The sequence below is a fragment of the Stegodyphus dumicola genome, chromosome 11 (genome assembly GCF_044657685.1).
Source record: "Stegodyphus dumicola isolate Sdum_Otavi_A_Nest chromosome 11, ASM4465768v1".
NCBI lineage: Eukaryota > Metazoa > Arthropoda > Arachnida > Araneae > Eresidae > Stegodyphus > Stegodyphus dumicola.
The window spans coordinates 160,876,950-160,891,481 of record NC_140778.1 but is presented as its reverse complement, the minus strand read 5'-3'; the positions used below and the strand labels follow the sequence as shown (position 1 = coordinate 160,891,481).

At 28.9% G+C, this 14,532-nt stretch overlaps 1 protein-coding gene across 6 annotated transcripts in view; it reads right to left on the bottom strand.

Moving 5' to 3' along the window:
* Nucleotides 1-472: 472 nt before the first annotated feature.
* Nucleotides 473-14,532, bottom strand: part of LOC118200055 (uncharacterized) — a 438,581-nt gene continuing 424,521 nt past the window's right edge. For all 6 annotated transcript variants that reach the window (XM_085826181.1, XM_085826180.1, XM_085826182.1 and 3 more), the window contains 3 exons: nt 11,894-11,966; nt 11,498-11,650; nt 473-10,127 (listed from right to left, as the gene is read on the bottom strand). In XM_085826181.1, coding sequence (XP_085682307.1) covers nt 8,556-10,127; nt 11,498-11,650; nt 11,894-11,966 — 1,798 coding nt within the window. In that variant the 3' untranslated portion in view covers nt 473-8,555. The remainder of the gene's footprint in view (nt 10,128-11,497; nt 11,651-11,893; nt 11,967-14,532) is intronic.

The following is a 14,532-nucleotide window of genomic DNA, read 5'->3' as shown; positions in this document are numbered from 1 at the left end:
AATTCCCATGTTTGTCTAAATGCATGTTTATCTTGTAAGCTATGAAATGTTTTGCCATTCCACCTGGGCATCTCTACTGATAATTCAATCAAACTTTTAAGTTTGAGCCTTTTTTGGCGACCATTAAAATTTAAACGCCTTCAGACTTTTTTCCGATTCATCATTCAATTTTTACGTTTTTTGGGAGATAATCCATTTTTCTCATAGAACTGGTCATAGTGAATTGAACTTAACTGTAGGTAAACTGTAATATACCCAGAAGTGACTGTAACCATCCAGAAGTTTGACTGTTTTACAAATATGTATGGCTTTATGGTATGTTAATCAAAAATTCAGTATCTTGAAAACAATATTTTTATGATGGCACTAAGTATGTTAATACTTATGTGATAATAATAATGGATCATGATTGCAAAATTTATAACTGCTTCATATATGAAAATCAAGGACTTGAAATAAAGTCGCATAAAAATGGTCTTTAAACAATATTTTATTTTGGCCTTGGCGAATACACAGATCATAAGAATACAAAACAGGATTAAAAACAAAAATGTAGTGATCTTGTAAAACAAATACATAGATAACTCTAATGCATGAGCAAATAGATGATTTAGCTGTTCATTGTGCTGCAGTAACAGCTTAGAAATGGCACTTGTTTGTTTTATTTATATATATATATACATATATGAAAAGTCAAAATTTGATAACAATATGTTCAAATTAAATAGAATAGCAAGTCTTAACTAAATTAGAATATACACATACATGCAGAGGTATCAAGGGATCACTTATATTACTTTCAACAGTTTAAATTTAACCAGTACCTTTTGAAAATAATTTACTATGAATATTTTTTGCTTCAATGATGCCAAACTAAAATATGATTATAAATTAATTAGTCAAACATTTTTGAAACTACATTAACTTAGGCTAGTTCAGCATCAAAAAGCATAAATGTCACTTTAATGATATCAGAATCAGAAACAAAATATTTACAGTAACTTTTCTTGAAAGTAAAATTATTAATCATATCAAATATAAAATTATAACGTCATTACCGTATAAAATCAAAAAATTTTGCCATGATTATTTAACAGTAAAATAGACACTATGCTTAAAAAAAATAGTTCATTATAACATCATATATACCTGTGACAGTATGATACCTATAATTATGTTTACATAATTTACAGTTTGTATTCATTATAATTATCTTTTAAGCATTACATATGAAAAAAGTGCTAATACTATATTAAATATGAAATTTAAACAAATTTTTAAATTATTTGCAAAAATACATTAATATAATAAATATATTTATATTTCATATTAATGTTTGATGCAAACCACAATCTTAATGCAGGATGACATGATTTTTTTTAAGTATGATTGATGAAGACAGCTTCTATTAATGCTTGAACATTTGATATCAAAATAATCTATGAGTATGCATGCTAAGTGAATTAGCTTTCCACATATCTCATACATATGAATTTATATTCACTGATGAACTCACAAAAAAGACGGACAAAATGTTTAGAATTTACACAATATATTCAGATCATTATTCAGTTTCCAGAAATTCTAATGTTTGTACAGTTTGTTATTCTGCAAAGATTAACAAAACCAATCCTGATCCAACCATATATTACAGAGTCCATAATAAAAATGAAGATCTGATATATCTACACAAGTTAAAACTAATTCACTAGCACTTCTGTACATATTTTGTACTGAACAAGATCCCATGGACCTTCAAAATAAAAACTAATAAAAAATTGTTAATATGACCAAAAATGACTTCCTGTACCTAAAAGGTTTGACACAAACCTAAAAAATGTAAATGAGATTCAGCTTCATATGCATGCCTCACACAATGCTCTAATGAGTTAAAAGTTCAGTCAGTCAGCTCTTTACTTCCAATCTGGAAGTAATCACGACTTATCTTCTTACAAATCATATTCATATCGTAAAAAGAATCTAATAAATTATAATTACTTACCAAAGACATTGGTGTTTTGGCTCAGTGATAAGGTTAAATACAATTTCAACATAGCAGGCACGAAAAAACTTTTTACAGTCCACTTCAGAGTCATAAAATAGGATTCATGCATTTTGTACATAACACATTTTCACCACATAACATTACTACATATATTCATTAGCACATTACATCCATGCAGAATTGATACAATATAAAGGTACATTTACGACTTCACACAAACAATTTGGAGGTTTAAAAAATGCAAATTACAGATCTCATTTGAGATATAGGTATAATACACAATCAAAAGATTTACAGATATCAACCTTGGGATGTTTACAATGGATACGCTTTTACACAGAGTAGTTTACAATTAAAAGAAAACATAAAAAATCCATAAATGAATTATAATTTTAAAAAGCTGTAATTTATTCGAGAAGGTAGATCCTAAATCTTGCACAGAGGAAAAAATTTTTTCCTATTAAAGAGAATTTTATAATTCATAATTTCATGAAATGTCAAACGTACATTTCATTTAAATAAACAAATTACCTTACATTATTTTTAAACTATATGCAACAAAACTGTGATTAACTTATTTCAAAATTATAATCACAAAAATTTTGTTGTTAATTTTGTCACTTCACCACATTAGTTCAAGGTACTTCAAATGATCTCAATTTAGACTGGTACTTTTAATTTTCACTTTTTTAATACATATACTTGAGTTGTCCAACAGAATAGACACTAGCCAAGATGCAAACTGTTAACAGCTTGGCCCACAAGTGGTGTAATGTTTATTTTTAATAGTCTTTTCCCATGACAATGACAATGACAATTAGTGATTTATAATGTAATTTCGGATTACAAAAAGCAATATAGATAATATGCTGCATATGCATGCTCAAGATGAATTTTTTGCCAGACAGTCATCAAAAGGACAGGAAAGGTTAACAATTTCAGTTCAACTGGAATATTGAATGGTAAAATAGATTTACTGAATTTAGAACTTTTTGTATTGTACATTTGAAATTCCGATGCTTAAAAAAAATCTATTCTCCCCCTCCAAAAATGATGGTATATGGCTGCTTCAAAACTAAATTACTTTTTAAAAAATCATTTTTGAAAATGTACAAAATTACTACATAAAAATGAATTCATAATACTTGATTCAGTACTATAAAAAACATTATCTATGATTGGAAAATTTTGGGAGTACCTTTTTTTGCAACAATACAGTTTTAAAATAAGAGAGATCTGATATTAGCAATGAAAATTTAGGTGAGATGCCGAAATCAAATGTGCAGCAAGCATTAATTCAACATTATGATTCTAAACAATAGAAGCAAAAATTGCAAAACATCCTCTCATTATGATAATTCTGATGTAACATTTTTATGTTAAATGAATTTACCATTTTTTTAAATAATGATTGTCATTTTTACTGCAATCATGATTCAATGTCTGTAATATGATATAAAATATATACCCTAAAATATTTTGATTGTTTCTTTTTATTAATTTTTTATGTAGCTATTAGAAAATTTTACTGCATAATTGTAATGATATTTCTCTTGGACAGTACTAGTATAAGTAATAAAGCCTCCTTAACTTGAATGGTGACTGTCATCAAAATTTCAAATGCATTTTCCTTCTTTAACTTCTGCTTGCTGTTAACTTTTTCTTAGTAAATTATGCTACAGCAAAAGCCAGAAAGACGTATAGACATGAAATTTTTTTAACCTGTAGTCCTGAAGGAAAATAGCATATTAGATATTTAAGTGTAAAGGTATGTGTATCTAACCTGTTTCTTCAATGAAGTCTAGTACATAGCCTTTTTCATAATCACACTGCATAACAAGCAAATGCTTCATATATTATAATTAAAGCAGGAACTAAGAGATAAAGGAATTATAACCAATATAATAGCTACCTGCATGTGCATTTAAATAATATGGTGACAAGCCTTTGAAAAATCTAGTCTTTTAGCTAAAGATTAGAATTACACTAAAAAAAAACGCAAAATGATTAAACTTCAAACTAAATAAGTACAAATGCACAGATTCCCAGAAGTTCTCAGAAAAAGATGGCACATCAGGTAATAATTAAATGGATTCAAAAGACATGAATAGCTAAATACTAAAGTGCTCTAAAAGGCAAATCAACAACAGACTTCCATCATAATATGCATGCAATATGCACATCAAAAAAGTTTAAAATGTACAAGCACAATACACATCTTTTTTTTTTTTTTTTTTTTTTTTTTTAACAGTGGCCCATGAAATAGGAAACAACTTTTATTGTATATAGCTTTACTTCTGAATTTGCAAAAAATAATTTATTATTATTATTAACAGTCACTTTAACCCTCTGGGCGGCCAAGGGTTTTCACTAAGAAAGCTGAAATTTCCTAAAACTACTATGAGAAGAAATTATTTTTTTGATTTTAATGTAAAAACTTTCCTGGTATTTCATACCTGGGTTTGTTTTCTTTTGATATATTGCCTTAATTTTGTTGACATATTTTAATATGCATGTATATATACATTCTTACAGATATCACAATAAATATTCTAGGCCGTATATATAGGGCCTTGCTGCTCAGAGGGTTAATAAAATGCACCCCCTCCCCCCCAAAAAAAACAATCTCCAAACAGCAAAAGAAGGTTGCTGGACGGAAAATCAGTGCTCTATTAGCTGCTGCATTTATTTAAAAATTAAATAAAACATAATAAAAACATTTAAAAATGGGTTAGTAAGCTATTTTATGCTGAATAGTAAACGAACAATATAAAACCATGGAATATTTTAATAAAAAAATAAATTTTTATTTTTAAAAAAGGAATAATATCAAGAAAAAAAGAAAAGATAACTTTCAATTTTGTTTTAAAACTAATAGGGATCTAAAAAAACATTTTGCACTCCCACCTTTCTTTCTTTGCTTTCACATTAGAAGCTTTTGCTTTTAAATCTAGTAATCTAGAAGTAAACACTGAATTTATACTAAAAATTACGAGACTTGTAAATGTAATGACCAAATAAATAAATGTACAAAATTAAGAAATGAAATAATATTTCACTTTTAAAAATAATTCCATAAAAATTTATTTCATTAAAAGGCAATACTTCCATTGTCAATATAAAGTATTTTCAGACTCTAATTGGATTCAAAGAAAATACACTACAAAGTCCATAATCCGGACTCGTCGGGATTTCGGCGATTCTTGATTAGGGGTTTTCCGGATTATAGATCATCAATTTAAATCTGGTAAGATGGCATGCAGAAATTATACAATTAAAAATATGAAACCGTAATTTATGAAATAAAGAGCAATTATGATTTAAAGGGTATCAAAATTTACAAAAAAAAAAAATCTTAATATTTATTTGTTTACTTCATTAAACATTCATCACTTTGTCATGATCGTCACTTTTAGCATAACAAACCCTTTTTCTGTTAGTCATGGCAAGGGGGGTGTCGGAATACACAAAATATTCAAAAAGTTCCTTTTTCTTTTTGTTTATGTTATATACAGTTGACTTTCCAATGTCATACTCCTTGCATAATTTTGAGATGGATATGCACATAATTTTGATACTTTATCCATTTTTTGCAGCAATTCCACTTTTTGTTTGATGGTCATCGAAACATGCTTTTACTTTGTAGATCCTTTGGCAGCTCCAGAATTTGAAACTCTTTTTGACATAATCGAAAGTTCAAGCTTACTTTTTATAAAATTGCTCTAAGAGTCTGCAAAAAAAAAAAAATAAGCCGGAACAGCGCAATCTACAATATTAACTGAAATGCCTTCGATAATTTTAGCCTAGCTTATACCGTCCGTTAGACATTAAACATGTATTCGTAAATGCATATGCACATGCGTAAACACATTATACATTTATGCATGCACATAAAGTTTGTAGCTTTGAGGTCTGGATTATAGATCATTCCGGATTATGGACGTCCGGATTACAGACTTTGTACTGTATGTCAAATTATAAAAAACAGAATCGTGAAATACAACTGCATATGCATTTAGACATGCAAAACAATGCAATATGAAAAACAATTATCCCCTCCCCCATTAAAAAAACTTAAGAAACCTTTTATTAGTTAAAGTGGCATAAAGCAAAGAAGCAATTAGTGACAATAATGAGAAATTGCATCAATGGATATTAGACAATAAGTGATATTATGATTTAAAATATATAGAACACAGAATATAAAAACATTTATTATTAATATCTTTAAGTTATCTGCCAGGTTCTAAGGCTTTAAGTTCTCACTTCAAAATTAAGGTATATTATCTTCTCTGGCAGATAACCCTTGCACACTTTGAAATACAACAGTACTCCTGTTACTCTTTCTATTGTGCAGTTCTTCATAGGCAATCCAAAATTTTAAACATTTAGCTTCTTTTACAATGAATGTGGCATTTTACTTCAGTTATTGCATTAAACATATACTATACTACATATTTTGGCTTTCAATTTTTTGTCATATAAGTGAAAATATTTTGGTATTTATTTTGTTAACTAAACTAAGACAACGTCTTTTGCAAAAGCAAAGTGATATCAAACATGCTGTTGTCAAGCAGTAGCATATCCATACTGCTGGAATATTTTTAAAATTTTAATAATTCAATCAGTTTTATATATATATATATATATATTTACTGAGAAACTACAGCACTAGTTCCCTTAAATTATTAACACATCTAGTGTAAATAAAATGTTTAAATTTCCGTGCATGAAATCTGTAAAGCACTTTTACTATTGTTTACTTACTGTAAGTTCAAAATTTTCAAATTATAGTATCAGTCTCAAATTGTTTTAGATCTACATGTAAATGAAAATACTATATCATTAATTTTAAAATTATCTCAGATATACTTACAATTATATTGACTACTTTAAACACTTTTTTTTACAATATACATGAAAAAATATTTTTAGATTAAGAAAAATAGGGTATTGAGTTTAAAAATATTATGTAACAAAGAGGCCTTTAAAACATTAGAACTTTAACAATACTATGCTCAAAGGCTCAGAAAACTGATTAATTAAATCATCACAATTTCTTGCCGACAGAGAACTAACTATATTCATATTACAAGCAATTAACTTTTCAAGATTATGCAGCTCTACTGTGAAAATACTCTTTGATAAAGACAGTTTAAAAAAATATACAAGTAATTTTTCCCCCCATTAGAAATTAATGTAATATAAGCAAGAATTCCCCACTCACATTTCAAGTACTAACATTCATTCCAATGTTCAAATCTATAACTTCTTTATGCATATCCAGCACAGTGTGAAATAAAATCTTAATTTAACTACAATTTTATGGTTTTTTTTTTTTTTTTTTTTTTTTTTTTTTTTTTTTTTTTTTTTGGAAAAAGCTTTAGAATACCATTAAATTCATTAACGAATGCAGAAGATTAATGGAAATAAAATTATGTACAAATTCAGAAGTATTTAAAAATCCTTGATAAAATTTGCATTATAAATGATAAGAATTACACTGATTAAAAGAAAATCCCACAGATACAATTTAGTTGATCAATTTTTAACGAAATTGAATGGGAGTTTTCAACATGCTCAAATAAATGCCATTATGTTGTTTCATACAAATGATTAGGATGTTTCATTTAAATTATGAGAGGCACAAATATTGAATGAAGATGCTCAATGCCCATTTGTAAGTGCAGTAGCTGATGCATTTGAAACTTCGGCAAAGAATTTAAGTTTCTTTGGCAAGCCCAAATGAATTTATTTTACTTACAAGTTCATAAGCCCTTCAAATTTTCATTTTGAAAAACTCATACTAACACAATTATGAATCAATTACTACTCTAAGCTTTAAAATAGTTTTTACCTTATAACTTTCAGTAACCAATCTTTAAAAATCTAATCACAGCAGATCGGGATAGGCTCAGGAAAATTTATATTCGAAACTTTTAATGTGTATATTTCACAATGTTAGTTATCTATAATATGCATAAATCTTAGATTGGTCCCTAATGTCTGGAACCTCTTTCTGCACATATAGTGTAGTTATCATAAGCTTTATTTGAATCTGAACAACTATTTTAAAGCAAAGCATACTTTCAGTGTTAAAACCCATTTACAAAATTCTTTCACAATCTCCTTACATTGCAAAAAAATGCACTGGCAGATATTTTCAGGTACTTTGTTTCATGTTTTCTAAAAATACTTCCATTCCTTTAAAATTAGGTACAATTCAATCACAGGCTGCCATTAATAGTAGGCATATAGATTCATGTGTTTTGCAAGGCAAAACAGAATATGTTTTTCTTTCACTGAAATAAAATTCTGAGCTAAATTTTCTGTTGAAAACATAGTACCTTCTGTAAAGAATCAATGCCTACCACCTATGGCAAAATTCAATCTTAACTGGCATGTTTCCTTTATATTCCATTAAATATCTGTTTACAGTTTAAATCAAATATTTTAAAGCTTAAACGTATGCCTGCTGCAATTTTATAACATGTAAAAATACAACAAGTGCATACTTTGGCAGTTACTGAGAATATTAAAAACTATTACATCATATGTTTTCCACAGGCAGATGTGCAAGATTTGGTCGTGTAACAACAACTGGTTCTTTTGATAGTTCACTAAAGGGGACATACCCTTTAGATATATTCTGTTCCTTTAACCTTACATTCTCTTCTGTGTTAGTTTGGCCATAAAATGCAAAGTCTTCATCTATGCTACTATCACTTACATGAATGTCTAATTCATTACTACCAAGTGCACTATGAATTTGTTCATCGTTTTCATTATTATTTATCTGAGAAATGTCATTACATAGTTCACCAATACTGGCAATGTTGTGTTCAGAATTATGAATGTCAAAATCTATGGCCGGGCTTTCTTCGGAAGGAATACAGCTTTTTGTAGTCTCTTTAACACCAACATTAGATAATACAGTATATGAATCAGAAGGGCCAACTGAATGATTCTCATCAACTGTAATATTCAGAGATTCGTTAATTTTAACATCAGGGATAACAGAAGATTCATCCTTATCTACTTCATGATTAAAATCACTACTGTCCACTGGTTCTGAAGCAGAGGCAGGACAAATGGCTACATTTTTAGGTGAACTGTGAATGTTCATCGATTTAGCATCTTGAAAAGTTACATAAGACGAGCGACAGTCTGGCTTAGATGCCATGCCCACCTTTGAATATGCATCATATTTCACAGCTTCACCGTAACTAACATAGCCATTATTTGAAGGCTCATCTTTTACTGGACCTTTCTCTAAATACTTTTTTGGCAACGTGCCGGAGCATAAATCTTTTGGTCTGATGTACACCGGACTATGGTGCAAGGCAAGAGCAGTCAAAGCACTATGACCCTCAGGTACATATTTCAAGCAGCATTTTGTACCAGAAGAAATTACAGGTAAATTCTTCTCCTCACTACTATTCAGCTGTGGCAAAGCTCTATATGTAGTACCAAATTTGGAATAGCCAGGTGTGCTGATAGTAAATGGCTGATTAGACATATTTAGCCCATTACCAGCACTTCTGGCTAAACCAAATTTTGAATATGGCGCTATTCCAGAAAGAGCTACAGGCTCGGGACAACAAGTATCAAAATCTGATACAGATGGCTCACTATTGGACAGACTGCTTTTTTCCAGCAAGCCCAAATTTTGTTCTCCATAAGGTACATACGATAATGTGCTAGAAGGAAGAACAGCAAATTTGCTATATGCTGGCATCTGCCCTGCATTTTTTTGAATTAAAAATGGACAATTCTTCTTTCTTATGTACCACGAGTATTTTGTCGGAATTTCGATATTTTGTGACATCAGAGTGGGTCCAGTTCCTTCCTTCTCCAAACCAGAATCTCTGCTGACTGACCCATTACTTTCTTTCACAATTGTTAGATCTGGCTTGTATGAACGAGGAGTGGTATTCGATGAGCTTGTATCAGAAAAAAATCCATCTGGAGATGGAGGAGAATCTATCTCGGCACCAGAATCAATCGACAGGTGAGTTTTCGTCGTATTTGAAGATGATATACTATCATGGCACTTGCCTGATGCGTCGCTTTCACCACTATTGTTGCGTCCAGAATGAAGTCTTTTTGATCTATCCGATGGCTAAAAAATTAAAGAAATATATAAATTAATATTTTAAATCTATATCACTGCTTAGAAATAACGCATTGTGTTAAGAACAAATAGATAATTGGATATGATTAAATTACTGGATTATAATCTTCAAATGATACTCAAACTGAATTTGTATGTTGTGTACAGCTGTGAAACTTGAAAACACTTACAGCTAAAATGTTTGTTTTAGCTTTAACCTGAAAACATTATTAAAGCTAAAATAAACATTCTTTCCCTTCTTTACATGCATTCACTTTAGCATAAAACTGCAGATACATTTTGATTAATCTTTTATTTCCTAGTATATATGACTGGCAGGGACACACGATTTACAAGAGTCAGAAATGTGGCTATATGTTTGATGAATATGTATTAAACTGCTTGCAAATGGCATGGCATTTAAATTCACTCTGTAACCAGGTGTACCACATATCACTTTTTAGACAGAACATTTAGTTAGTATTTTTTGTTGCCACTAAATGTGGCTATATGTCTGTTATACTGAAATTTATGGAAAGTGAAGTATTGACCTTCACTTCTTTGCAATAGAAATGGTTAAAGGTACATTAAGCTCTTTCCCTAAAAAAAAATCATGTGCCCAAAATTATATCATTAGCCAAAATGGCACTGCAGATGCAATAACAAATATGCAACATATGCATTTGCATTTTAAATAACTATACTGGAAAACTAGCATTAACTAGAATGATTTGTCTAATAACTGAGCAATGTCGCAAATTATTATCAAGCCATAAGACTGGACAGACATAATTTTAAGGCAGCATCTTTGGTGCTAACTACAGGATAATTAAGAAAGTAATTGCTTATAATAAGAAATATCAAAAACAGAAAAGTCTCTTGAAAGAACTGATAGCAGCACTGATACAAAAGTACTGGTAAGGATCAAAAGTGATTAAAACAGCAAGCAGTTTCAGGCAATAAAATGAGTCTGGTTAGTATTCTTGTGCTAGCTACCAACTTTGAAATATTGAGGGGGAGGGGGATGGGCTATAAACAGACAGGAAAAAATCTGACTCCCGATCAGAAAAACTAAGTCCATTAAAAAGACAAAAATCTTCACTTAGTTCTATTCATATATTTTTTCATTCATGTTTTTTCCCTTCAATATATGTAAAAGATGAGCAACATTTAGAACTTTCTGTATTACCTTATGCTTACGTAATTTCACGTTTTATTTTCTCTATTTTCATCATGTACCTTCTGTTTAGTTTTTCTTAATTGTAACATATAATTCAAACTCATATATTATTATTACTGCTACACAGGGTATTAGATATATCAGCTTGAATGCCAACTAATGTAAATGTTCACGATAAAAATTAAAATGTGAAAATTACCTCTTCATTTAGTATGCAACCATTTCCAATATCTTTGGTATCTCCTTCTGAAGCAAAAGAGCACAATCTCTCGTAAGTCCTGTCATATGGTATGCCAGAATCATGACTCTTCTGCAAACCGCTTTTAAATTTATCATACGAATTCAATGGATTCTAAAATAAAATTTAAAAAAATTCATTAGTTTATTTATATTTTAACTCAGTATCATGCAATTCTTTCAGGCTTATTTTTTAAATAAAAACACTAGGCTTTATTAAATTAAGGAAAAGTTATTTTTACTCTTCCAGATTAGGTCTCAGCAATGATCATTTGGATGCAGAACTATTAAAATAAATCCTATACAGGTCAACAGAATGAAAATTGTAAAAATATTTCACTACAAATATATTTCTTACATCAATTGGAGAATCTAATCCTTTTGGAAGTTGAACATTGATGCCTTTTATCATTGCAACTTCTCTCTTCATCCTGTAATTCAAATGTATAAAATATAAAAATTTATTAAAATGAAATTACACATCATCAGTTAAATGAATCGCTATAAAATTTCAATGAAGAAATAAACAACTAAAGCCATTTTGTTTGCATTGCTCTAAAGCGAGTTCTCAACCGGTGGTATGCGTACCACTAATGGTATGTAAGAGAAAAATAGGTGGTTTGCAAAGAAGCAAAGTATTTCTAACTATTAAATTCAAAAATTAAAACCCCAACATCCTGATTGTGTTTTTTCTCTAATACTCGTAAATTTATGCGACATGAGCTTTGTTTAAGAATGGTGATGGTAGTAGTACTTTGTAGTGGTGGTACTAAAGGTTTTTAATTTTTGTTTAGATGGTACGCGTTAGTCAAAAAGTTGAAAACAACTGCTCTAAAACATATAACTGCAAGCTTTGGAAGATAATCTCAAATTTATAAGGGGGGAAAAAACCTCCACAAAAAGTGAATTTCAGAGAGAAAGCTGACACATAACTTTATATTTTTAAAATAGCACGGAAAAAATACTATGCATAAGAAATGGAAAACTAGATAAATGAAATATATTTTATTGTAATTACAACAGCTTTTTTTGGGGGGGTGACAAAAAAGCAATTTGGAAATTCTGCTTTATAACAGTTACTTAAATTTCAGAATGAAATGCTTAAAAGCTGCCAAAATGAAAGACGAAAGCATTTTAAAACATCACAGAAAGAAATAAAAACATTTAATTAAAAAAAAAAATAACAAGTTCAGTAGCACCATTCTCATTCAGCACACCGTAACAGTGATACTATATTTGTTGGAAAAACGTCATGAAATTTGCTAGTCATTGAATCAACATTTTCTAAATAAATTTTCTTAAAATCACAAACTTTAGCATGTTGCAACAAAAGAATTCATATTGAAGGAAAAAGTGCTTCTAATGGAATAAAGAGGATGAATTCAATTCATAACTCAAATGTCTACCAGAGTATGCACTTTACCCTCTGAGTGGCATGACCAACTTTATCCAGTCATGAGTTTTTTTGTTATTTAGCATATAATAGCTTATAACTTTTTGTTATTTAGCATATAATGGCTTATAATTTAAGATATTTTGCTTTCTTACCTTCCTTAATAATGTAAATGTCATCTTAATGAATGTAAGTTTATGAAAATAGAGACTAATGTAATTAATTATACAAATTTAGCTAATAAATACAGTTTAAATAGTCTTCATGACAGATCGAAAAACGTGTGCCGCTCAGAAGATTAAAATACAGATTAGCCAACAAACTGCAACATTTATAGAACACGAGTTTCAAAGCATAAGACTGTAAAACGAGGAGTTTTCTTAAAAACTTGGAAAGTCAATACATGTTAAGTTATTGATTAAAAATCGCATATTTGAATATTCATAGTTTAAAATATTCAGGTTGGTAATATCTGTGATCCACGTTTAAGCTATATGTGTTAAAGAAATGAAAAAATACTGTATCTGGTTATCAGACTGTTAACTGTTGCATAAAAACTCTAATCCTGAAGTGGAATTATGGAACTCCTTTCCACAATTCATTAAAAATTAACTGTTTCAAAGATACACCTAACTGAGTGCAAATAAGAGCTAAGTCTTAAAAAAAAAAGAAGAAAGAAAGAAAAACTACTCTCAAAATTAAGCTCAAACTTAAAAGTTCAAAATAAACTTTTATTTTGGTTAATTCATAAGTTAAAATGTTCTTAACTTTCAGTATCCTTAAATGATAATATGTAAACATAGATATATTTAATACAGATGATATGAATCTTAATTTTTTTTTAAATCTGAATCCTAAAAGGTTCTGAGTATCTCATAAATTTCAAATTTTAAACTTCTCAGACCCTTCATATAAGAATAGTTATTCATTACAGTAAAATCTGAAATTTGAATCTTAATGAGAAACAAATTTTAAAATATAATTTTTAAAGAATCTATATATTTATTAAGCAATTACAAATAAAATTTAATAAAACAGTTCAGATCCTTTACATCATTTTTAAATGGTTTTAAATAAAAGCAAAAGTACACAGAGGAGAGAGCATTAGGTCAAGAGTTGGCTAAAATAAACATTAAATATATAAAGTTAAATTATCTTAAAAAAAAAAGTGCAAGATTTAGGATAACAATGAGATGATACTTATAATCCAAGTCCACTGAATTGTAACAATGGCATTACTTTTTAATAATTCCTTCTAATGAACACCACTGAAACTAATATTTCTAAAGTTTCGAGTTGAAACATTTAATGGAGTTTTAGGTCAGAATGTCAAAGATTCAAATGAAAGAGGGGGAAGATAATTTCTACTTTCAGATCATTTTTTAACTTTCAAAGAATTCGAGAACTAGAGTGTCACATTCTTAAGATTTAAAATTTCCTGTAATACCTTAAACATAATCAAAGTCAATGAAATTAACATTTATTATCTAATGCAGTTAAAAAAATTACGAAAAAAATTATAAAAAAATTACTTCTAGACAAAATAAATAAACAGCACGTTATATAATGCTCACCTAATGAAGTCTAATATAGTTGATTTTTCA